The sequence below is a fragment of the Danio aesculapii genome, chromosome 10 (genome assembly GCF_903798145.1).
Source record: "Danio aesculapii chromosome 10, fDanAes4.1, whole genome shotgun sequence".
NCBI lineage: Eukaryota > Metazoa > Chordata > Actinopteri > Cypriniformes > Danionidae > Danio > Danio aesculapii.
Window position 1 is genome coordinate 34,749,585 of NC_079444.1, and position 26,823 is coordinate 34,776,407.

A 26,823-nucleotide genomic window follows, 5' to 3' on the forward strand; every position below is an offset into this window, starting at 1 on the left:
ATGAGTGCCGTGACAAGCAGCCGTGAGGAGATTGTAAATAAAAAAGGACGCAAGGATGTCGCCAGAGTGGCTTTTTGGTTTCTTTTCTTGTGCATCCTAGCCACCAGCTCCCACTCTGAAGGAGTTTTTAGCATAGGGGTAATGTAGTCATCTAACTTCACAATTTGTAATGTCTCAATATGTATTTGAATAATGATGGCTGGTTCCTTGAATGCTCAAATTTGATTATCACAATTTGTTTTGTTCAGTTTGAGGTTTACTGTATCATATTGACATCAGATATTAATCTACCTTAAAGTTTGCTTTGATTGTTCAGCATTTACACGTTACCATTGCACACACTCTTTAACGCTTGTTTATTTTATTATAAGACTTAAGAGACAAGATATTTTTGTTTAATTTTTTTTGTTTTTGACAATTAAAACTATTTGTCTTGGTAAAAATCTTTTTGCTGTATCGCCCAGCCTTATCATGTAGTGTTACATTTCAGAGAGAGAAAACACAAAAGGTGTTCAATGGTGAACTACAGAAAGATCATTTATTTTAGGAAAGCAGACCGGCGAGGATGCAAAAACTGAACAGCACATTTCCCCATGTGCATATCCTAGAATAAACCTGCTGTGAGGCAATTTGTGACAGTAATACTGCATAATACTGGCATCCCACATCACCTATGTGGTTGTGTTTTCCCTAATGCCTCAGTTTCAAAAGGACAGAAACCCTGCTGAAAGCCTCCGATTACTCTGAAGCATGGAGAAGCATTACTGAAATGGGAACGGGAAGCGCAGTCAGCAAATCTGCTCTCATCCGCCATGCAGACTGCATTCACTGATTATTACAGAGCTTTGCACCTTCGGAGTCAAGAGGTCACGCGGGTGTGCTAGATTACATCCATCATAGGACAATCAATATATAAATGTGGAAAAACTAAGAACACCTTGAGCCTACAAGAACAAGCAAACAAACACACTGAGGGAGCATTAGCTGCGATTGAGCTTTCGGTCCACTGCGAGGAAGGGCTTACAATGAGCAAGGTCAATAATTTACAATAAAAACAAGATAAATTCATTAATTTATGTGAGTAGTGTACCTCAAACAAATAGGACTTTAACATTATAAATTCGCAACACAAAAACACTCCGATAGGGCTTTTAAAGGGTTAGTTCCCCCAAAAATGTCAATGATGTAATTAATTCCTCATCCTCATGTCGTTTTAATCCCCAGAAACCTACATTTATCTTCTGAACACAAAATAAGATATTTTAGATGAATTCTGACAGCTTTCTTAACCTCCATAAACAGCAATGATCTTGAAAGGTTTAAAGTCCAGAAAAGGAACCAAAATGTAGTCAAAATATTCCAAGTGACTTCAGTGGTTCAACAGTAATCATATGAAGCTCCACAAACATTTGTGAGCACCAAAAAAGGCTTTGTTTTGTTTGCCAGAGAGGGTTTTACTACAGGCAATATGACGCTTGCATGTTTCACTGCTCATTCTAATGGAAGTTTATTGTACAGCCCATAGTAAATACAAAACCTGAAGATTAAGTGAAACAAATTCATATTTCCATTTTTGTGGCACACAAAAGTGTTCTTGGAGCTTTGCATGACAGTTGAACCATATGAAAGTTGAAGTCACATCAACATAAGTGACATTATTTTTGGTTCCTTTTCTGGACTTTGAACATTTCTTGACCAATGGTGTCTATGGAGAATGAAAAAGTTCTCGAAATGAATCAAAAATCTATTTTTGGATGAACTATTTCGTTAACTTTAAGATCAACGCATTCAGAAAAATACTGATGAATTCTAATTCTGTTTGGATAACATTTCTTTATTAAGAATAGACATCACAGATAAGCGTTTCTATTCGTTTTTCATTAAATAACGCTATTTGAAGTATTTTTCCCCATTTCGCTATATTACGGTCACATTTTTAGGCAAAAAAAAAAGGATTAAGCTGTCACCGAAAACAAGAACGATATAGGACAAAATGAGCGAATCGAGGTTTCTTATGACGCAGAAGTCCAAAATTAACAAAAGCACAAGGAAGAGAAAGAGAAATACAGTCTCTGGTAATTTCATATGCATATTATTTGTTTATTATGGCAACATTTAGAATAAGTAGCCTTTAGCATTGTATATCATTATATTTCTTATATAATTTAATCATGCATTAATAAGAATCCACATTTGATTATTTCAGACACAAACGAGTGTGTTTTAAGCTGAATTTGTTTTAAATGTTAGCTGGTAATGTGAGCTGACAAAAAAAAATGCTTAAATAAAGCACCCAAGTCACTGAACATTAATCAACATCAAAATATCAGTAATCAAAATACTTGTAAAATAAAAAAATAAAAAAGTGGCTGCCAGCGCCCTTTGAAGTGATTCAACCAACAGAAATACCACATAATTTATCCGCTTAAAGATTTAGGCTTCATTTTGTTATTAGCTGACGATGATAACAAAAAAAATAGCATTTATCGGCTAATATTGATATGGCAACCGATATATTTAGCGCATCCCTAGATAAGTGATATCATTGTCATTTTAAGACCTTTTTTTGCCAGCGATTATTAGTTATTTAGATTCTGTTTTTACGGACCTTGTATTACCAAGGACAGGCCCCAGCTGAACAGTTTTGGCTCTAGGTATTCAACAGGCCAAAACAGCCTGCCCATTGGCCTTGAGAAAGCTCAGTTGACTCCCGATTAAGCCTCGGAAGTGACAGTTTAAATGCGATTGGCCCTGGCATGCACTAGCACACTCCCTTTAGGCCCAACAGTGGAAACACAACTATTGTATTCGTGCTGCAAGTGTCTGGAATATTCTGTTATCCAGCCATGCCGACTCGGCTGGATAACATTCACATTCCACTGCTCTTATGTAAGAAGATGAGAGACGGCCCGTGTCTGCTTCAGGGAAACTGTTAGTCCTGAATAAGTGTGCTCGGCGGAGCAAGAAAGCAGCCAGCCATCGAGGTCTTTAAGGGCCAATGGAAAAGAAGAGTGGGTTGAGTCTTACTACACACTGTGACGAGAATAAAACCATTAAACAGAATCGCCTGGATGAACATGATGCCTCAAAGTGAGCAGAGCAGCCCGTTGAGGTGTTGTATTTCATGTCTACATACACCGCCTGAGAATAGACCTAGTGTGGAAGAAATTCCCATCGACTCTCATTAACGGTGGGACTTGAGCTTTATCTGGGGACGTGAATATTAGTGACTTGGGATTTTAGGCTTTTCTGATTAGCTTAGCAACCACACAGAAAACACTGGCATCATGCAATGAGTTTTCCAGGGAGAAGCCCCACTTGAAATGTGTTATATTTCTATTTTTACATCTCTCTATGTCAATTCTTTCATTTTTCTCTGAAATGCACAAATCAAAATAACAGAACATGTACAGCCAAGCTAGGAGTTGCTGATTGTTTTTTAAATAAACTTAATTTAGCAAGAAATCATTAATTAATTGATCAAACGCAAGGTCATGATTTAAAATAAAATATGTTCTGAATTCTCCGTTAGTGAAATGTTTTGATAGGCTTTTGATATAGTACATAAAGAACTCCTGAAGTGATGCTGGATATTTTATAGGGCTGGGCGATTCATCGAAAAGTAATAGAAATTGACATTAAGAACCTGTAATCGATCAACTTTTTCCCAATTCGAATGTTTCAAATACTTTCCCTCATGCATGTGGAGTCATGTGAGCCTGCTCTGTTAAGCCTTGATTTATACTTCTGTGGCCACCTTGCAGCCACATCTGATCTCTGGTGTAGTCTGACGATGGACTACATTGCACTACATTGATGATGATTGAAAGTTGCGCCAGAGATATATATATATATATATATATATATATATATATATATATATATATATATATATATATATATATATATATATATATATATATATATATATATATATATATATATATTTTTTTTTTTATTATTATATATATTTTTTTACATTAAAACTATTTTTATTTACATTAAAATTACTATAGTGGCACGATGGTGCAGTGGGTAGCACTGTCGCCTCACAGCAAGAAGGTCGCTGGTTATGACATGTGGTACAGGTGAACTGAATAAGCTAAAATGGCTGTAGTTTATGTAAGTTTGTGCAAGAGTGTGTGGGTGTTTCCCAGTACTGGATTGCGGTTGGAAGGGCATCTGCTGCGTAAAACAATTGCTGGATAAGTTGGCGGTTCATTCCGCTGTGGCGACCCCTGATTAATAAAGCGAGTAAGCCGAAAAGAAAATGAATGAATGAATATAAATAATTCTCATCGCCTTCCGGCAGCAGCTGTATCCCTTCTAGCAACAATCATTTAACTGCTTTCATTGATTCGATTTATTGTAAACACTCGAATGAAGATATGAAGCGACAGTACAGTAAACACTGCTTCATCTGAAAGCAGGTGCTGGAGATTTACAGGGTTTACTGACAAAATGCATATTAAAATAAACTTTTATTAATCGTGCAGCTCTATTGTAAAAATCCTGATATAAAAAAAGAAGTTCATATCATGCAATAAACTACATATATCATTCCTGTAAGTCAAGGCAAGCAATGTTTCGAATTCAACCCCCATAAAACATTTCCCAAGCTACTCCGTCAGGTCTAGACAGAATGAATCAAAGCGTAGTTAAAATAAGCAGTCTTGCTGCTGCAGTTATTTCTTGCACAGGGAAAAAACTGCAGCCCTAAAGCCATCCATTTTCAAACATCCTCATCCAAGAAACCTGAAAAATCTACATTCTGCGACTAAGTTTTTCTTTTCTTATGTAATGTGCATTTCTTTCAACAACCTGTTTTTTTTTTTTTTGTTAAACCAAAGACTAACCACTCTCTCATACTTCTCTGAATGCTTTAACAATGCAGCCGACTTCCTGTGTGTGTTCTCAACATGCATGCAGAAAAACAGTGGCCATTTATTCTCCCTCAGTGTAACTGAGGAAACAGAAAAGCAGAACCGACCAGCATTCATGACATAGGGTTCTGCTTCCAAAACAAGACCTCAAATTTCATCAGTTTGCCTGTCTGAAGAAAAAAAGCAGGCAGACAAATATGGAGCCAGATCAGTCTCAAAAATAATACATTTACAAAATAATATTCATACACGCACATCACGATTCACATTCCAATTTATAAACTCAAAACACAATTCAGAAATGCAGTACACAATTTGTGAATTCACAAGTAAAAATCATAAATATTTTCCTCAAATGATATGGATTTCTGTATTTTAGAATAGTGTTTTGAATTTACAGATTGGATGTGTATTTTTGAATCGTGTTTTGAATTTACGTACTAGATTTGTATATTTATGAATTGTGTTTTAAATTCACAAATTGGATTTGTGTATTTTTGAATCGTGTTTTGAACTTACAAATTGGATTTGTGCAATTTTAAATCGCGTTTTTGAATTCACAAATTGGATTTCTGCATTTTTAAATCATGTTTTATATTCATGAATTGGATTTGTGTATTTTCGATTCATGTTTTGAATTTACGTACTAGATTTGTGTATTTTTAAATCGTGTTTTGAATTCACAAATTGGATTTGTGCATTTTTGATTCGTGTTTTGAACTTACGAATTGGATTTGTGTATTTTCGATTCGTGTTTTGAACTTACGAATTGGATTTGTGTATTTTCAAATCGTGTTTTGAACTTACGAATTGGATTTGTGTATTTTTGTATAGTGTTTTGAATTCATAAATCGGATGTGTATTTTTGAATCTTGTTTTGAATTTAGGAATTGAATGTGTAATTTTGATTTGTGTTTTGAATTCACAAATTGGATTTGTGTATTTTCAAATTCACAAATTTGATGCATTCTCTCAAATCGTGTTTTGAATTCACGAATTGGATTTGTGTATTTTCAAATCGTGTTTTAAACTTACGAATGTGATTTGTGCATTTTTGTATAGTGTTTTGAATTCACAAATTGGATTTGTGTATTTTCAAATCGTGTTTTGAACTTACGAATTGGATTTGTGTATTTTTGAGTTGTGTTTTCAATTCATGAATCGAATTTGTGTATTTTTGAATCTTGTTTTGAATTCAGGAATTGAATGTGTAATTTTGATTTGTGTTTTGAATTCACAAATTGGATTTGTGTATTTTCAAATCGTGTTTTGAACTTACGAATGTGATTTGTGTATTTTTGTATAGTGTTTTGAATTCACGAATTGGATTTATGTATTTTTGAGTTGTGTTTTGAATTCATGAATCGGATTTGTGTATTTTTGAATCTTGTTTTAAATTCAGGAATTGAATGTGTAATTTTGAATTGTGTTTTGAATTCACAAATTGGATGTGTATTTTCAAATTCACGAATTGGATGCGTTTTCTCAAATTGTGTTTCGAATTCACGAATCGAATACGTGTATTTTCGAATTGTGTTTTGAATTTACCAATTTGATTTGTGTATTTTCATATAGTGTTTTGAATGCACGAATTGGTTGTGTGTATTTTTGAATTGTGAATTTACGAATTGGATTTATGTATTTTTGTATCGTGTGTTTATAAATGTGAATTCTCTTGTGGATGTATGAATTATAATTTGTAAATTATTTTTGTGACTGATCTGGATCCATAGACAAATGAATATGGACAGAAAAAAAACTTAAACAGATAGATCACCCAAAATTAGGGTTTACCATTTACTCACATTTAAGTGGTTCTAAACTCTTATGCATTTCATTCTTCTGTTGAACACAAACAAGGATATTCTGAAGAACTAGGGATGAAAACAGCCATTGAGATCCACAGTAGGAATCAATGGCTATTGGCTTCATCAAAATATCTTCTTTTGTGCTCAACAGAAGAAAGAAAAACGTTTGGATTGTGTGAAAAAAATATGTTCTCTTTAAGTTACTTATAGTCACTTCCGGAGCCCGGATGTTTTCTGAGGGTACGCAGGTGTGTGAGCAGGTGTGGGCAAATGAGTGTTCAGGTCTAAACCTGCATCGTCAGCTTGTACTTGTTTACCCACGCCAAGAACGTTGGAGTGTTTTGTCAGTGGGAAGAGAGTGTACATCGATGGCTATCAGCCAATCAGAAGAGGGCGACCTGAGACCACAGGCCTGTCAGAGCCTCTTTAGGGGCCACAAGTGCTGTTGTGCAACACGAACTGCGGTGAATCACTTGTGAAATACAGCAACCTGAAGCTCACCAGCGGCCGGGTGTTTGTGGGCTGCCTCGTGTGCTGTGCTCTTCTGTTAAATATTCAAGAGAGGTAACATTCTATCACTGGCATGAATATTCAGCGCATCTAATTCGTGAGCGGCCCGAGCCATTCGCCAGAGTCACGGATGCTTCTTTCTCCAGCGCAAATCCAGTGGCTTCATAAACTGGGATTACGCGTGTCACAGATAAGCAGATAAATCAGAGAAAAGAGCTAGGGGGGGAAAAAAGGCAGCCTGGCTGAACTGTCACTTATTTTTGGAAATACATTGCATGACTTGCAGAAAAACAACACGAAGGTAGAACACACACACACACACACATTAAAAAAAACAATAGCATCACAATCATTACCGAAAGGGAGTTGCAAAAATGAAACAATGATAATGTTTGTGTGTTTTTTTGTAAATTGACATTGCCTCAGGAGACATTGCTAGTATGCCACACTGATACAATGCAACAGAGCTTCTAGAAGAGAAAGAGAGTCATAAGAGATGCAGAGGCCTTTCTGCATAGTTTCCCAGTATGTAATAGAATCCACTAGTCACGCTTCAACAACCTGACCTAGATTGGCCATTGATCAAACACAAACCACAGTATGAAGGCATAGGTCTGTACTGGCAGGACGTGTGACACAATCAGTGCTAAAAGGTAAAGCTCAAAAATGGATGCACTGAAATAAAAATCCTGTCCAATACGCATGAGATCAAATGTATTGTAATGTTACAGCTAATAAACGTTAAAGGTCCCACAATGCAATTTTTATGCGTGCGTGAGAGAGAAATAGAGTGGAGGAGCCATGACGTCAATTTGTATGCAAAAACCTGAAAGCAAGTTAGCATTTTTTAACAGTTCCAGTTCCCATTAAAAAAACCTAATGACTTTTGGAGGAGGGAATTCGATTAAATCGATTAAATTAGTTTTGTAAGGTACTTCCATGTTTTATTCCACTACATAAAACACATCAGTTACATCACATTCTTGATTTTTAAAATCAGTTACGCCTCTTTAAAAAGACGGCTGCTATCAAGTTGCTAAATAGGACTGCAGGCGGTGTCGGAGTATACGTCATCGAGCTGAACTGGTCTGGAATGCAGCATTTCTGTTATTTAAGTATTTTCATAAACAGTATTATATAGTTTGTAGTATTTTTCTAATTGGGAATTCATATAATGTGTAGATAATGCCTTCATTTGTAGAGACCGTCATGATCAGATTAATTTGTTGATCATTTATTTTAATAAAACAATTTTATGAAGATACCAGTGCAGTCTGTCTCTTTCCTGCTCCCAGTAATGCAAATGTGTGACCAAATTCGTAAAAATACAGAAATTTTAACTGTTATTTTAACATGATCAATTGATTTTCAGTCTTTTTTTTTTTTATCTGAACACATTTAACTCTGTCATAACTGCATTATTTACACTCCTGCATGTGACTGTATGGGCTGCTTTTCACTGTACTTCATGACAAAAAAGAATATTGAATGTTTTTCTCTATCCACGATGGAACTTGCAAGCGTTTGATAGACCTGTCAATCACGCCTCATCACTAAGGTATATGCATGCGCACGATACACTGGTTTAAATACAGTTGAAATCAGAATTATTAAACCCCCTTAGAATTTTTTATATATATATTTTTAAATATTTACCAAATGATGTTTAACAGAGCAAGGAAATTTTCACAGTATGTCTGATAACATTTTAAGGTCAAAATTATTAGCCCCTTTAAGCTATATTTTTTTTTCGATAGTCTACAGAAAAACCATCATTATACTATAACTTGCCTAATTACCCTAACCTGCCTAGTTAACCTAATTAACCTAGTTAAGCTTTTAAATGTCACTTTAAGCTGTATAGAAGTGTCTTGAAAAATATCTAGTCAAATATTATTTACTGTCATCATGGCAAAGATACAATAAATCAGTTATTAGAAATGAGTTATTAACACTATTATGTTTAGAAATGTGTTGAAAAAAAATCTCTCCGTTAAACAGAAATTGGGGGAAAAAAAATAAACAGCGGGCCTAATAATTCAGGGGGGCTAATAATTCTGACTTCAACTATATGTCTTATAATACTATGTAGGCACATTTATAAAACATACAGTACGTGTTTTAAAACTTTTACAACAACCATAAAGCAAAACAAATGTATTTCCCACTTAAAAATTATCCAAAAGGCACGTAGATCTATATAGAGATGTGTTTTTGCATATTTGTATGCATCTATAATATATAGCATGGATTATAACATAAACCAAGAGCGTAAATCTTTGTCGTGGACCATATTTGGTGCTGACGTCACAGGCGAGCGCCCTTAAGGTACTGTAGTCTGTTTATAGCTTAATGTTAGCTTTTCAGCAAACGTGAAATGACATACAAATTTATTTGAATATTGTATCTTTTATGGTTAATTGTTGTGTAAATGTTTGTTGGACAAAATTTGTAAGTTATTGTGTTTGAATGTTCAAAAAGAATTTTTAAAAAGTTATAAAAAAAAAAAGAAACACATATTTATACAGAAAAGAAATCACAATTCCTGCTAAGATTTAAGAGTATGTTATGTGATTAGGGCTGAACAATATACGCTTGAGCATCAGTATTGCAGTTTTTGCTCTGTCGTATTTATATATGCTTGTCATATTTATTATGCAGATGCACTGAATAGAAAAAGACGTGACCATCACAGCCGATCTAAATGAAAGAAATCTTTCCAAATAGAGTTATTCAAATCATCTGGTGAAATAATGTTCATATCGCAATATATAATCGCAATGTCAGAGTTTTCCATTATTGTGCAGCCCTATATGTAATGAACACAAATGTCATCTAAATGTTCAAAAATCAAAATACACATCCAAAACTGATCCACTATATATTACATAGCTAATCAATATTGCACTTAATTTTCCCAAATGTATTTATCAAGTCTTTAAGGGACTTGAGAATGGCAAGTTGTTTTAAGAGCCCCTATTATGCCTTAAAAAGGGTCATATTTTGGTTTTGGTAGTCTCCAACAACATGATATGCATGCAAGGTCAAAATATATGCAAAATAGATGTTCATTTAAAAATATTAGATAACAATATATATTAAAAAAGAAGAATTTCTTAGATTTTTTTCATCAAGTTCTCTATGAGCTTTCATGCTTGAGGTTGCCAGATGTCAAGAATTTAAATCCCTCAAAGTATTAATAGTAGGGCTGCACAATATATAATTTCAGCATCGATATCACAATGTGCACATAGTCACATGCGCACAAATAGTCTCATCGCAGAATCTGCAATGTTGAGTTAAGATTATATTTGATCGGGAGAAACAGACACATGGGAATTGTGTACTAATTGGAGCTATTGGAGTTATTGGAACTATAATGGAGTAAAAGTTTTTCATTTGCTTCTGTTTTTAAAGCCTGACAGCGTTCAAAGTATTCAGGAACAAGAATTTTTTGTATTTCTTCAATAAAGAATCGATTTTTGAATAATTTAAACATTTGCAGTGTTATTTTACATTTGATTACTCAAATTCTGAACCTGAATACTATTTGACTGCCTCGGAAACCATAAAACACTGTTTATTTCACTTTTATCTTTGGATTAAAATTTTTTTTATGAATGATTCACCTAATCTAAATGAATAAATACTTTAAAAACAGCAGTTTTCAAGCCATCTGGTGAAATAGTTAATATATATTAAATCATCTGGTGAAATTGTTTATCTTTAATCTGGTAAATATATATATATAGCAATATTTATCACAGAAAAACAAAATGTCACAATGTCAGATTTTTCCAATATCGCGCAGGCCTAATTAAAAGTATATTTCTGTCCAACGCTTTACTTAAACACAAGCATGCATAACCTGAAAACCCACAGACATCCAACAAAGAGTTCAGGATAAGTTTCTTGTTTTACCGGATTTGATCATTTAAAACTGTCTTAGTCTACAATAATTTAGCAAACTAGATGGTTAAAAGAAGCATTTTGAAAAATAGGTTTGTGCTTACAGATGAATTAGATGCAGTACTTCTAAAGAAATTGGAAGTGATTAATAAAAATAATTTTCTCCAAAGACAACAGTCACTGCAATCATAATTGTGAGCAAAATAATCATAAAACATCATCTTAACAATTATCCAGCATGATAAAAGCGTGACTGACTGAAATGACTGACTATGAATAACTAAAACGCTCAAACATTTGCCCAACTAAAACATGACTAATAACTGATGAAATTAGCAAAACAATAAGACACACACACACACACAAAAAAGCTAAATTAGGAAGAAAATATGCATATTACATATTGTTATTATTATGCATAATTATTTTTATGACTTGGCATATTTTTTAACAAATTGAATTTAGGCATGAAAATATTATGATTAACAGTGCTTTACGTTAAGTTATCAGAATATTCAATTAAAAAATAGACTTTAAATAAAAGAGAATGGTTAGTGAGATATAAATGCAAAAACTAAATTGATCAATCAAACACCCACATCCAAAAAAAACGATCACAGTTAAAATATCAATACATTCCTCTTTTTAAAAACTCACATATAACCATCTAATCAAAATCCTAAAATGTAGAATCCTCATCTATAAGTAAACTCAAGAAACCTGAGGATCACATTATAACTTCATGGACAAATTCCAGACAAAGGTGTGTGATTCCAGAGAAGAATCTTTATAGCCTAGATGCTTACTTCCTGCCATGACGATATAAAACCATTTGAAAGACTAAGAGCTCTTTTGGGGAAGGTTCAGAGTGAAAAAATGACAGCTGCAGAGAACAAAAGTGCTGCTCCAATGAGGCCCCTCAGGAAACGCTACTCTACCCTTAATAAGCTGAGCGTTAATTAGATGCTAAAGTGCCACTTCAAACGCTCCAGTTCATTTTTTGAGCAGCTCATGAAGCGGAGGAAACTGGGGGCTCGCTAATACATGAATAAGGGGGATATGGATGGGAGTATAGAGGAGGAGGTTTTTACTCATTTAGAATTAGCATAATCTGAACCAGTACTGGCAAGTAGAGGACATGAAAATACTTGTACATGATTAAAAATATACACTTCTTACCCTCTATGCTCAGTTCAAAGCACACATGGCAGAAGGAAAGCGTTCCTGTGTCCGTTTCTAGTTTACAGATGCTGCAAATGTTGTCATCGTTCAGGTCTATGTTCACAAAGTGCTCCTCTTCCTCCATGCTGCCTCTGCAAAGCAAACAGAGCAGAAATTATAACTCTCAAATGATATTGATTGATATCCAACGATACTCCACTACTGGGTGTCTAATATTGTTAAGCTTTAAAGGGATAGTTCACCCAAAAATTAAAGTTTACTTAATTTACTCTCCCTAAAGTAGTTCCATTCAAACTTTTATGAGTTTCTGTTGAACACAAAAGAAGATATTTTGAAGAATGTAAGCAACTGGCAACCATTGACTTCCATAGTAGGGAAAACAATTACGATGGAAGTCAGTGATTACCTTTTTTAATATTCTAAAAAAGAACTTCTTTTGATTTCAACAGAAAAAAACTAACTTTTTGTGACAAGGTTGAGTAAATTATGACAGAATTTTTAGGTGAACAATCCCTTTAATTTTCCAGTTTCATTTTTGACTTTTCAGTGAGTTACATGTCATTTTCAGGCCATTTTGCTGTAAAAGAAAACCTGCTTAATAATGAAGAAAATCTAAATACAAACAGGTTTTTCACTTTTAGTCCCAATGAAAAAATGACATTAATTAAAGGGATAGTTCACGCAAAATTTTTAATTCTCTCACCATTTACTCAACTATAAGAATATGGTTTCTTCTGTTTAACCCAAAAGAAGCTACTTTGAAGAATGTTAAAAACCAGGCACTATTGACATCCTTAATACAAAAAATAAGCTACTATGGATGCGAACGGCTGCAGGTTTCATTAGTATTCAAAATATAACAAAATATCAACAGAAAGAAAAAATCGTAAAGTTTTTTGAATAATGAAGACAGAATCTTTGGCTGAACTATGCCTTTAATTTTCCAGTTTCTATAATTTTGCTATTGCCTATTCATTTTGACTTTTCAGTGAGTTACGTCATTTTGGGCCATTTTAGCAGTAAAAGCAAAAAAAAAAACTTGCTTAATAAATAAGAAAATCTGAATACAAATAGGTTTTTCACTTTCCGTACCCATTTAAAAAAGACACGTATTAAAGGGATAGTTCGCTCAAATTTTTAATTCACTCACCATTTACTCAACTATAAGAATAGTTTTTTCCTTTTGTTTAAGCCAAATGAAACTACTTTGAAGAATGTTGAAAACCAGCCACCATTGACATCCTTAATACAAAAATAAGCAGCTATGGATGTGAATGGTTGCGGGTTTTCAACAGTATTCAAAAAAAAATTGCCTTTCGTGTTCAACAGAAGAAAAAAAACACAGCTTTGGAACTTGCCGATGGTGAACTGTGCCTTTATTTTTTTGAGTCGAAGATTGTTAATAAAACTGTCCGGAATGCACAAACCAATATCCAAGATGTCCTGTCGGGTGTACGATGTAAAGGCACTGCTGTTCTGCACGAACAGACCCGAAGTGAGCAGGAATAATACTGTAAAATTGCAGAAACTGGAGAGACGCTGAGCCTCGCGATCTGAACGCGCCGCCATCTTGTCTCGTAAAAAGTTCCTTGTTTTTTTTTGCACTGATTCACTTATTTTCACTTATTTGAACTGTACATACCCACTGCACATGGACATTTGAAATTATGTTTATCTGTCTGCACACTTGCTATTAATAGCATCCTGTACATATATTCATTTATTTTAAATCTGTTCATAGCTAATACAACCTGTATATAATGTTCATAGCACATCCATCTGTAAATATTACCATAATTTTTTTATAACTGCACTTTATAACTTATACCTATATCCTGCACTTACTGCTATTGGTTAGACCTTATTGCTACTGGTTAGACCGAAACTGCACTTCGTTGCCTTGTACTTGTACATGTGTAATGACAATAAAATTGAATCTAATCTAATCTAATCTATTGATTATTTACAATTATTTAAAGACTTTATATAATCTTTCATCACAAACAGTATAGCTAACTTTTCTATTGTAACATCTCTGTACACATTTATGATTTAACATTTCGGTAAGCCGATAAGCAAGAATGTTGTGCTAATGTTTGTCCTATATAAACATGACACATCATCAAGATAAGAGAAAAAGAAACACACGCAGAGACACAATCAGATTAACAAGACAGATGAGAAAACATTCTGTGCACAACAGGCATCGGAAGGCTTCTGCACTTTATAATGGCCAGTTTTACAACATGAGAGCTGCATGGATTCCTGTGGAGCCAGAGGTCTTTATTGTCCAGTGTTTACGCAACTAAATTACCTTTGCTCAAGCCTTACATAAAGCCCCCGTCCAGAATGTCACAGCCTGTTGAGTGGCCAAAATCAGTAACAATCTGGAGATAATCAGGACTCTGTCCGTCACAGCCAAAACACTGCTGTTGCGTAAAATTATTTCATAATCACACTGTGAACAATTCTAGGAAAAAACATATTTTATTTATACAATGTAATGCAATATAACCAGAGATCGACTGACATTTCAGCTGCTTAAATATCATTAATAAGTTAATATTAAAAAACAATGTTTCATCATCATACAAAATATCAATATATAGGTAAAAATCAAAAAGCATACTTACTAAAATATAAAAAAGTGCTCATATTTATTTTCATGATTAATTGTTTCAAACTGCACATTTGTAAAATCTAGTAGTTTGAAGAATATTTAAATATTTTAAATGATTTTTAATTAGAATTTTGGGGTTGCAATATGATCCTTCGGGTTCAGAAATTGAATAATAAAATATATTTTAATAATGCATAGTAGGGCTGAGCAATTAATCAAAAATTCAAATTTAGATTTCGGCTTCTAATGATTATGAAAAAACATTAATCAAGATAAAACGATTATTGCATCATGTATCGCCTCCTTTCCAGTTGTACACATTTGTTGCTCTGCAAAGCTCAGTTTCACGTGAAAATCACTAAAAGCATGTATCGTAATGTAACGTTTTCAGCACGGGATCATTCACTGATATACATTTGAATCATTCATGTTTTTAAAAGGGTGAAAGAGATCGCATGCTGTTGTGTGTGCGTGCTCAGTCTCAGAGACGAGCAGAGCACACACATCTAAAGTCATCTTAATGTGAGCGCTTTAATGGTCAAACACCTAAAATTTGTGACACAACGCAGTGTTTAGTGATTATTCATATTGACCCTCATTTATGTAATAAACAAATGAGTTGAGAATCAAGACACGTGAAAGTGAAACTATATCAGAGCCGCACTGCTCTTAAAGTGACAGCGCGCAATATTCCTGCTGCCGACTGTTTTTATTAACAACAAAAGAACAAAATCACTCACTGCTCTTAACTGAAGAACGTTTGTAGCTATAATTAAAGTTTCTTACAGTGAAGATGCTTAAAGCACAGTTTGTTTCATAATTTTATTATATTGTATTTATTTCCCTTTTCTTATTTACAGGGAGGAAAATAACTGTATATACATACAGTTGAAGTCAGAATTATTAGCCCTCCTGAATTACTAGCGACTTTTTCCCCCAATTTCTCTTAAACAGAAAGATTTTTTCAACCCATAATATTTTACTACATATTTTTCATGATATTAGTATTCAGCTTAAAGTGCAATACAAAGGCTTAACTAAGGTAATTAGGCAAGTCATTGTATAACAGTAGTTTCTTGTACAGACAATAATAAATATATATTGCTTAAGGGGCTAATAATATTGACCTTGAAATAGGTTTCATTTATTTAAACCTGCTTTTATTCTAGACAAAATGAAACAAATAAGACTTTCACCAGAAGAAAAAATATTATAGGAAATACTGTGAAAAATTCCTGAATCTGTTAAACATCATTTGGGAAATATAATAATAAATTCACAGGAGGGCGAATAATTTTGACTTCAACTGTATATCATTTTGAATAATTGTGACAACAATTATGACCCAAAATAATCGCGATCATGATTTTTCCCATAATCGAGCAGCCTAAATGCATAGTCTTCATCATATAAAATATTCGATAAAATGAATCTTTATTAAACTTCTTTATGCTCTATTAAAATGCTTTGAACTCTCTCAAAATGCTTACAATGCATAGTCACAGACCTTAAAACCCCATGCACATGATTAACTTTCACTCTAATATGCCTAAACTCTGTCTCCACAAATCTCATGCGTTTTGACCTGTGGCTCCTGGTCATCTATAATTCCAACCCAACATTGCATATCTTGTGATATGACTTGTGGACACACATTGCGATATCGATGCTCAAAAGATATATTGTGCAGCCCCCCCTAATATATTTTATATATACACGCAGACATGTGTATATGCATGTATATAGATGAATGTTTGTAATTAATATGTAATGCATGTAATTTTTTTTATGATCTGTCTAATCCTATGCAATATTTGGATAAAGACTTGATCATCAGATTACGTTGCAAATATCTTGGAACTTGGCTAAATGTTGTAAATTGATAACGGTTCACTCAAACATCACTACGTCACGTTAATACGCAGTTACAGTACGTTTCCAACTTGAAAGTCATTTATTTGCACTGATATCAACAAGATTAAACTTATTATTTGCTAGTATAAGAGTGTATATATGACTTGCAGAGCATATTTGATTCAACCATCAAATCTAATGCAGAAATCTATTTTTCTTCATTATTATCATCATCATCATTTTATAGTTCTTACCATGACCTTGCCCTGGTATTTTAACTGACTGTGGGAAGCCTGAATAAACAAATCTTTCTTTTTTCCCAACAGGTCCAAACAAGCCAAGAAGATTGAAGATCAGTTTCCTTTTGATCAAACCTTTCTCTCTAGCTCTTTGTGTGTGTACCAGAGATGAAATACAGAACAGTTCAAAGCGGTGTCAAGCGTGGGCTCATGTTGAACTTCTTCTGATTGTTAAAGTCTTTACACTGAATTACAATATGAGGACAAACACACTGCAGTTGTGTGTCAAACCTACTGTAGTGTGCTGCATAGTCAGCTCAAAAGTGCTGCACGTGTCAATGTTGACCACAAAAGCTGCCTATTTATGAGCCACAGCCTGTGAGAATGTTTATTTTAGATAACTAGTTAGTATAAAGTGTCTAAAACATAGTTGTTGCTATCATTTATTATTAAAGTATCAATTAGTTATTATTAACTGTAATAAATAAGCTTTTCAACTAAACAAAGAACTATTTTATTAATCAAAACCAAAGCTTAATGTGTACATTGGACAAATAGATAATAAATACGATCTAATACAAATGTTAGCTGTATTTAATATCAGTTTCATGTACAAACGTGAACTTTATTTGTCTAGAAAAGCGGTGTAATGGTTGCGTTACGTTAATCAGATTAACGCGGATAACGATTATTTTTAGTACTTACACACTCATATTATGATATACCTGTTGACCAAACCCGTTTTAAACCTTCGATATACCACAAAAGACTTTCAATACTAGTTTTCAAGACATTTCGTGTTATAATACACAGCCTCAATCGAAACACAAGCGTACGTTAGATCCGTTATCTAGCTAACGACATCTCACAATAAAAAAATCCCCAGAAAACGGCACCTTCTCGAAAAGCAGACGACACCGACAGACGTTACTGACGTTTATTACCTTATTCGTTACGTTGTCAGAAGAAATTTCGGAACGATCCAGGTAAAAACGGGGGTATTGGTTGACCTTAGAGGTAAAGCCACGCTGGTGGAGCGGCGGGTGTTGTTATTGAAGCGGACGGCAAGCAGCTACAAGTACAGCAACGACAAAGACTGCGCTAACAGACGCGAATCAAGCCACTCTAGTGACGCCGCTGTGTTTGGTCACGTGCTGTGCATGAGCGCCTCTGATTGGCTTTGGGATTATTAGCGCGCCGTTAAAGAGGTTATCAGAGTGGATTGGCTAGGATGGGTGAGGGTAACATTTCCGTATGATTCATTAATTTTATGAGGGGAGTATAATATTTTTTTTTATGTGTGTGTGTGTGTGTGTGTGTGTGTGTATATCGACATTTGGTATTTGTTAATTGTATACTCGACTTAATTGAGCTTATTCATGCACAGGCTTTACGAGAACACGATAAATAGGCACACATAATTATTTATACACTTAAAGAGTGCTTCTGTGTTATGAATATTAGACCTGCGCCTGCGAGTGATATGAAGTGGGATGGCAAATCTCAATGGCTCCGCTCCACTTTTGCTGCTTTTGATCGCCTTTTATGTTTTTAGTTTTTATGCCAAGTTTGATGCTTGAGCTTCTTTTGAAACTATTTTCATTGGAGAAAAAATAAAGAAACTTTCTGCCTGAAATATACATTATGTTACACAACAAATTAACTATTAGCTAGCAGATTTCTGATTCAGATTTTCTTTATATTATTTTACTTTATTTCAGTTCATATAGGCTACCTTTTCCAAACCATCCGTCCTCGGTTAAAGTCGTGATTTAATTCATTCATTCATTTTCCTTGGGCTTAGTCCCTTTATTCATCACTGGTCACCACAGTGGAATGAACCGCCAACTTATCCTTATATGTTTTACACAGCACATGCCCTTCCAGCTGCAACCCAGTACTGGGAAACAGTCATACACACATACACTACGGTCAATTTAGTTTATTTAATTTAATTCAATTAGTTTATTCAATTCAATTTACCTACCGCATGTCTTTGGACTGTGGGGGAAACCGAAGCACCCGGAGGAAACCCACGCCATGCGAACATGAACATGCAGACTCCACACAGAAATGCCAACTGACCCAGCTGGGACTCGAACCAGAGACCTTTTTGCTGTGAGGCGACAGTGCTAACCACTGAGCCACCACGTCGCCCATTGTGATTTAATTTTTTCATTTAATTGAATTTTATTTAATGCCCTCACATTTCCCAAACAGGTTAAGTAGGTATGGAGGACGAAACCTGCAAAAACAATAAATAAATAAATATGCAAATATATAAATAAATCAGTAAATAAACCTATAAATTCTTGCATAAATATAACATTAAATAAATATGCAAATAAATAAATAATGTATATAAAAATCCACAAATTTCTGCATAAATAAATATATGAATAATTAATAGTGCGAGCAAGCAAATAATTAAATAAATTACAAGAAATAAGAAAATGCTGAACTGAAAGTTTATTTTCCCCCTTTCAAACGTTTTTTTTAGAAAAACTTTTAGTGTAGCATTTTCTTATTCCCCTCATTTAATTTATTTAATTATTTGCTTGCTCGCACTATTATATATTTATTTATGCAGGAATTTGTGGATTTTATATACATTTATTAATTTGCATATTTATTTATTAATAATTTTATTTATGCAGAAATTTGTGGATTTATTTACTCATTTATTTATATATTTGCATATTTATTTATTTATTGTTTTTGCAGGTTTCATCCTCCATACGTAGGATTGTGACTGAGTGTGGTAAATTACTTGATAATCTTTTATATTTTATATAAATTTTCTAAACTGCTTTTCCCCTTTAATTTATTTATTTGTGTATTTATTTACCAAACCACTAAACCAGTATCTTTTTAATTCATTATTTTTTTTTTCCCCCAAACCTTGCATTCTGTGTGGAGTTTGTGGTTTTATTTTACCTTAACTGCATTTGTTTATTTTAATTGATTTCTTTTTTCTAAATCTTGCAGTCTGTATAAAGAGTCTGTTTGATTTTACTTCAACTATAATTTTATTTTACTTCCATTTCTCAATCCTCCGTCCACAGAAATGTATTTGTTATTCTTATTGATATTTTCCCGTCCATTTTCCTAATAGCCTTGCTCTGTAGGCTGCGTCGTGACTTAATTATTTGATTTCATCTAGCCTACTCATTCATTTACGACAGAAAAACAATCATATCGCCTGCAGCATGTGCGCATGCGGGGAATTCCAGAGGGGAAATTCTCTCTCTCTCTCTCTCTCTCTCTCTCTCTCTCTCTCTCTCTCTCTCTCTCTCTCTCTCTCTCTCTCTCTCTCTCGACATCACGGAGCAAATCATTTCCATCGCGTTCGAGTCTCCTTTCCTCCATCATTCAGTCTTACATAACTTGAAAACACATCAGAGTTACACGTGCCTTCATGAATGCATTCGCTATTCTGCCGAGGACCCCATTATTCTCAGCATTCATTGATATAAAAAGAAATGGCTTCTGTTTTTGCTTTCATCGTGTGCCAGTTTCCATGGGCCTCAGTTGGCATCTCTGTCATCCTCATACACAGATTGTCTGAGAGCCTCATGCCAAAATTCATGTGCAGAACAGAGTCATTCTGGCAAATAATCCAGTACAGCTATTAAGAGCACATTTACACGAAAGACCGACTCTTTTCATTGACAAAAAACGACTTTCTTCTCAAATCCCTGGTAAAATGTGACGTACGGTATTAATTAAACTATCATTTGCTAATTTTATGCTAAATATGCTGTTTTATTGATTAGCCTGTCTTTCCACTGCTCGTGCATAGCTTTACTGCTAATATCCAATTATTATGTATTACTTTTTATTGTATTATTATTTTTTATTTTGGTAATGTATGTGTGTTTTTATGTGTGTATTCTTCTTGTTTGTTATATTTGAGGTTTTACAGCAAAATTTATTATTGTCTAAAATTAGCTTGAGCATAAACAAAGCTTGAGCACCGACCTGTGGACAGATAGGATACTGCAACATTTCAAAAATTCAGTGTAAAATGCCATTTGACGGGACACATGAAGCTCGAAACGCTGTTGGCCTACACATTAAGTGGTGGATTTTTTTGTTTTGTTTGTTAGATTGTTTAACATGCACATGGATTTTAAATTTTCTGTCAGCCAGCCAAACGCTTTCAGTGAATTATCATCTCATTTAAAATCACTGCGTTTAAGATCTGATTTCGTTAATGTATGGACATTTATTTTACCACAGTATTTTTAATGGAGTTTCTACGCTCGCTTGCTCGAAGCTTGTGTTTAAACGGGTTTTCATCTTGTTTTATTCTTAATATAATTAAGACTTAGGTCTATTTAACTGATTATATTTTAATTACATTACAGCATCAACGCTGTAAAACCTTGTGAAATTAGTCACATTAATTCAGTGGTGGAAAGAGCACTGAAAAATTATACTCAAGTAAAAGTACCATTCCTTGCCCAAAAATGTAGTGCGAGTAAAAGTATGAGTAAAAAGTTTAAAAGTACTCAAGAGTAGTGAGGAGTGAGTACTACACTGGAAAAGGTTGATGCGTTTATATGCAGTTTGTGCAGGGATGGATAAGCATAACATTCTGTAGTGCCTTTAGTGATCTTCCTATATTCCTTCCTTCCTTCAATTGTTTTTTCTCTCCTTCCTTCGTTTGTTCATTCTGTCCTTCCGTCCTTCATTTGTTCGTTCTGTCCTTCCTTCGTTTGTTCGTTCTGTCCTTCCGTCCTTCATTTGTTCGTTCTGTCTTTCCTTCGTTTGTTTGTTCTGTACTTCCATTTGTTTGTTCTGTCCTTCCTTCCTTCATTTGTTCGTTCTGTCCTTCCGTCCTTCATTTGTTCGTTCTGTCCTTCCTTCATTTGTTTGTTCTGTCCTTTCTTCCTTCATTTGTTCGTTCTGCCCTTCCTTCGTTTGTTCGTTCTGTCCTTCCTTTATTTGTTCGTTCTGCCCTTCCTTCGTTTGTTCGTTCTGTCCTTCCTTTATTTGTTAGTTCTGTCCTTCCTTCCTTCATTGGTTCGTTCTGTCCTTCCTTCGTTTGTTCATTCTGTCCTTCCTTCATTTGAACATTCTGTCCTTCATTTGTTTGTTCTGTCCTTCCTTCCCTCATTTGTTCATTCTGTCCTTCCTTCCTTCGTTTGTTCATTTTTTCCTTCATTCATTTGTTCCTTCGTTCCTCTCTTCATTCGTTCACTCATTCTTTTCTTCCTTTCTTCATAAGGTCCTTTGTTCCTTCATTCATTCATTCGTTTTTCAGTTCTTTCTTGAATCTTTCCTTTGTTCATTAGTTCGGTCCTTCCTTCCCTCCATTCCTTGTTTGGCCCTTCCTTCCATTCTTCTTTCGTTCCATTTAGTGATTGTGTAAGGCTGTTCTGTGATTTCAGTCATCATAATTTGAGTAATGCTTTCAAAAGGTTTGGTGCATTTATAAAGCGCCCATGTCTTCAGCTTGTTCAGTATGATGCGATTTACTTTCTATGTGCAATTTGATTTGACAGGGATCACACGACTGATTTTTCTACTTTAGCCAATCACCTTAGACAATAAAAGAAATAGTGACAGCAGGTTGAAGGAAAATAGGGGAGTAAAAGTACCAATACAGCACTAAAAATGTACTCAAGGGAAAGTAAAGTAAACATTTTTTTAACTATTTAGAAAATTACAATTCCTGAGGAAAAACTACTTAATTACAGTAATTTGAGTATTTGTCATTTGTTACTTTACACCACTTTAATCTTCTCTCCAGAAGTTTATTGGTGGCTGAAAAACACTTGATGTGAATATACCCCTAATAGCTTCAATTGCAATAAAGCTAAAAGAGATTACTATTAATACTTCTTAATATTACAGTGCTATTATTAATAATAACCAAGGGCCAACTGTGACGATAAAGATAACATGGGTTTTGTCCCAAATGATGCACTATACAATTTATAAGGTTGTCATTCATCAGTTTGAAATTCCAATATGTAATAAACATTTATTCATTCATTTTCCTTCGGCTTAGTCCCTTTATTCATCAGGGGTTGCCACAGCGGAATAAACTGCTAACTTATCCAGCACATGTTTTATGTAGCGGATGCCTTTCTAGCTCCATCCCACTACTGGGAATGTAATAAACATTCATTCATCTATTTTCGGCTTAGTCCCTTTATTAATCAGGGGTTGCCACAGCGGAATGAACCGTCAACTTATCCAGCACATGTTTTACGCAGTAGATGCCCTTCCAACTGCAACCCAGTACTGGGAAACACCCAATACACTCTCATTCACACACACATACACTACGGACAATTTCACTTACCCAATTCACCTATAGCGCATGTCTTTGGACTGTGGGGGAAACCAGAGCACCTGGAGGAAACCCATGCAAACACGGGGAGAAACATGCAAACTCCACACAGAAATGCCAGCTGACCCAGCTGAGGCTTGAACCAGCAACCTTCTTGCTGTGAGATGACAGTGCTACCCACTATGCCACTGCTCCGCCCTGTAATAAACATATAAAAAAACAGTATAGAAAGTATAAGAGAAATAAAAAAAATTGTTGCCGTGCTGATGAACATAAAAACCCTGAGAAGCAGAATCCTGCATTTTTAAATAACTCGAGCATTTAAAGGGATAATCCATCCAAAAATAAAATAGCTGTTCATTTATTCACTCTTTTTTTCAGAAGAAGAATATTTTAGCTAAAATTGTGGTCACTGGTGATTCAAAAAAATGTATATAAAAATAGATAAATAGTTTTAGAGTCAAACAAACAGACAAAAGCTTGATACCTCCCAGCTAACAACTATAGGTTGTAAAAATGTTCCTGTAACATTCCCAATAAGTTCATTCATTCATTTTCTTTTCGGCTTAGTCCCTTTATTAATCTGTGGTCGCGACAGTGGAATGAACCGCCAATTTATCCAGCATGTTTTACACAGCAGATCCCCTTCCAGCTGCAACCCATCAGTGGGAAACATCCATACACACTCATTCACTCATTCACACTCATACACTACGGCCAATTTAGCTTATTATGTTATTATGTTTATTCAATTCAATTCAATTCGTTTATTCAATTCAATCAACCTTTACCACATGTTTTTGGACTTGTGGGGTAAACCGGAGCACCCGGAGGAAACGCACAGGTGAACATGCAAACTCCACACATAAATGCCAACTGACGCAGCTGGGGCTCGAATCAGCGACCTTCTTGCTGTGAGGCGATTGTGCTACCCTCCGATTAAGATATATAGCATAATCTTTAAATGTTCTTCAAAACCTAAACAATAACATTAAAATAATGAGATGATGTATAAATGTTTTTGGGGTTTACAAATTTTATTCAAGTTTATTTCATAACATTTTAGTGTCATATTATATTAATGTTCTCCAAACGATGTTTAAAACATTATAATCACATTATAATTATGTCCGAAGAACGTTCTTTTGTAAACATTACGAGGAATATTCCAAAAACATTTAATAATGTAACTTATAACATTTACACAACCTTTACATTTAGCAATGATGTAAATAATGTTCAGTTTCTTCCACAGTCTGATTGTTTCGCTTGATAAAACTCAATGTATGATCACTCATTCATTTTCCTTCAGCTTAATCCCTTTATTCATCAGGGGTCGCCACAGCAGAATGAACCACCAACTTATCCAGCATATGTTTTACACAGCAGATGCCCTTCCAGCTGCAACCCAGTACTAGGAAACATCCATACACACTCTTTCACACACATACACTACGGACAATTTAGCTTACCCTATTCACCTATACATGTCTTTGGACTTTGGGGGAAACCGGAGCACCTGGAGAAAACCCAAGCACAGGGAGAACATGCAAACTCCACACAGAAATGCCAACTGACCCAGCCAAGGCTCGAACCAGTGACCTTCTTGCTGTGAGGCGACAGTGCTAACCACTGAGCCACCGTGCTGCCCACGTATCATGTACGATCAATTTAGCTTCACCTGAACATGGTTTTACCCCCAAAAATTACAGTAGCCATTCACTTGCATTTTATAAACTACCAAAGACCACAATTTCAACAAAAAAAACTTGATGTTGCACTTGATGATGTTCTACTGAAGGAAGAAGCCGCCATCTTGGGTGATTAAGTAAATAAAGAGCAAACTAGGTATGAACTATCCCTTAAAGAGAGCGTTCATTTATGGAGCTGCGTGTTTACTTCAGTTTTTCCACAAGGTGGCGTACTGGAGCGGAAAAAAAATCTGGCTGATAAATCATTTGCAAGTTCAAGGAAGAAGAATGCAGTTCAAGTTAGATCTTGCAGAAAACGTCCTGAAGGAAACACCTGTATGTTCAAGGCGTCACAGTAAATTACTCACCCTGACATCACCCATCTCAGAAGCCATTTAACTATTTACCTTTTAGAAAGTTTGGACTTTATCATGGCAGCATTTTTGGTGTTTACATCACTGTCTGTATTCTCACATAAAAAAGAGCAAAGTACCTCATATTAAATGCCCATCCATACCCTAAAAACAAAGTCTTCATGCAATATGTCAGAACTGTCTGGGCCACAGACAGTAGCAGATCTAGATTAGGCAAACAATAACTGTATTCAGCTCCTTCCTGTTTGCAGAGCTAGTCAATGAGTAACTCTCCACGGGTACAACAGTAATCTGCAGATGTCTGACAGACAGCAGCTCATAAATCAGTGGATTCATTCACCAGCGTTGGATCTGCTGTCCTCTGGCTGATGTTTGGACGCGTCCACGTGCGAACACATGCACGTTTGAGCCTGTCGGGCGCTCGCTTTAAAACGCCATCATCATCCCACAAACCTGCCAGACCAGTCCAACCAGTCCTGAAGAAAAAAGTGGAAGAGGCTCCATATCACGACCTGACGTTGTCTTTTAATATAATGAGGCCGTGTGTGTGTGTGTGTGTGTGTGTTAACAGTGAGGCATTGTTTGACGTTCGTTGACTTTTTTCGCATGTATGTACATATTTGAAAAGGCAGAAGGTTTATCTATGTATACGGGTTTGGAAAAAGTGAATATAAGTTTAGAATCTAGACAACTCCGTCATGGACCTGTGTTCAAATAAGGGTAAAAAATAAAGCTCTATATATTTAGCAACACACATTATTTTTAGTCTGTGTGAAATCAAAATATATATTTTTTCAATATTTAAAGCGTTTGTTTTGCTCGTGCACATTGTTATTCTTTAGGTGAATACTTAATCCATATAAATTAATCCACTAAAAAATAAAATGTTTTTGTAATCTTCCATCAAAGCAAGTCATTTCACTCGGCGGCCATCTTTGAAATGCCTCTCATTCTGTCTGAATGGGGAAACATCAAATTCTCCAAAACTGTATGACAAGCTTACGATTACATTACATATTTAGAATCACCTATAATATTACACAACAGCGGTCTCATAAGTTTCGTTTCTAAACATCCGAATTAAACAAAATCTGCATTTTTTTTGCATTTAGCCTGAGCTAATGCGCTGCACACTCGAAAGGAACAAGATCACGACACCAACCTCATTCAAGGCCGTTCTACACATTATCATCCTCTGATCGATGCTTTGTCAGATTGCGCTGCTCTTCAGAAGACAACATGTCCTTGATGGTAAATCTCGTCCAGAAATAACAGCGACTCTTTGTTTACATGTTTGTGGGCGTTTCAGTAGTTGCTGTCATGTGATGTGCGTTTGAAAGGACGAACTGTACCTTGCGTTCGTTTCATGCAGATTACAAAACTTTTGCACTTGGTTTATTTAAAACCACAGGTTTCAAGCTTTATGTGGATATATTTCTTATGCCTGTG

General features: G+C 34.9%; 1 protein-coding gene across 1 annotated transcript in view; it reads right to left on the reverse strand.

Annotated features, from left to right (window-relative positions):
* The window catches only part of c10h21orf91 (chromosome 10 C21orf91 homolog), a 41,946-nt gene extending 23,889 nt beyond the window's left edge, over positions 1-18,057 (reverse strand). The window contains exons 1-2 of the mRNA XM_056467435.1: positions 17,950-18,057; positions 12,290-12,423 (exon numbers count right to left, since the gene is read on the reverse strand). Coding sequence (XP_056323410.1) covers positions 12,290-12,416 — 127 coding nt within the window. The 5' untranslated portion in view covers positions 12,417-12,423; positions 17,950-18,057. The remainder of the gene's footprint in view (positions 1-12,289; positions 12,424-17,949) is intronic.
* Positions 18,058-26,823: the final 8,766 nt, after the last annotated feature.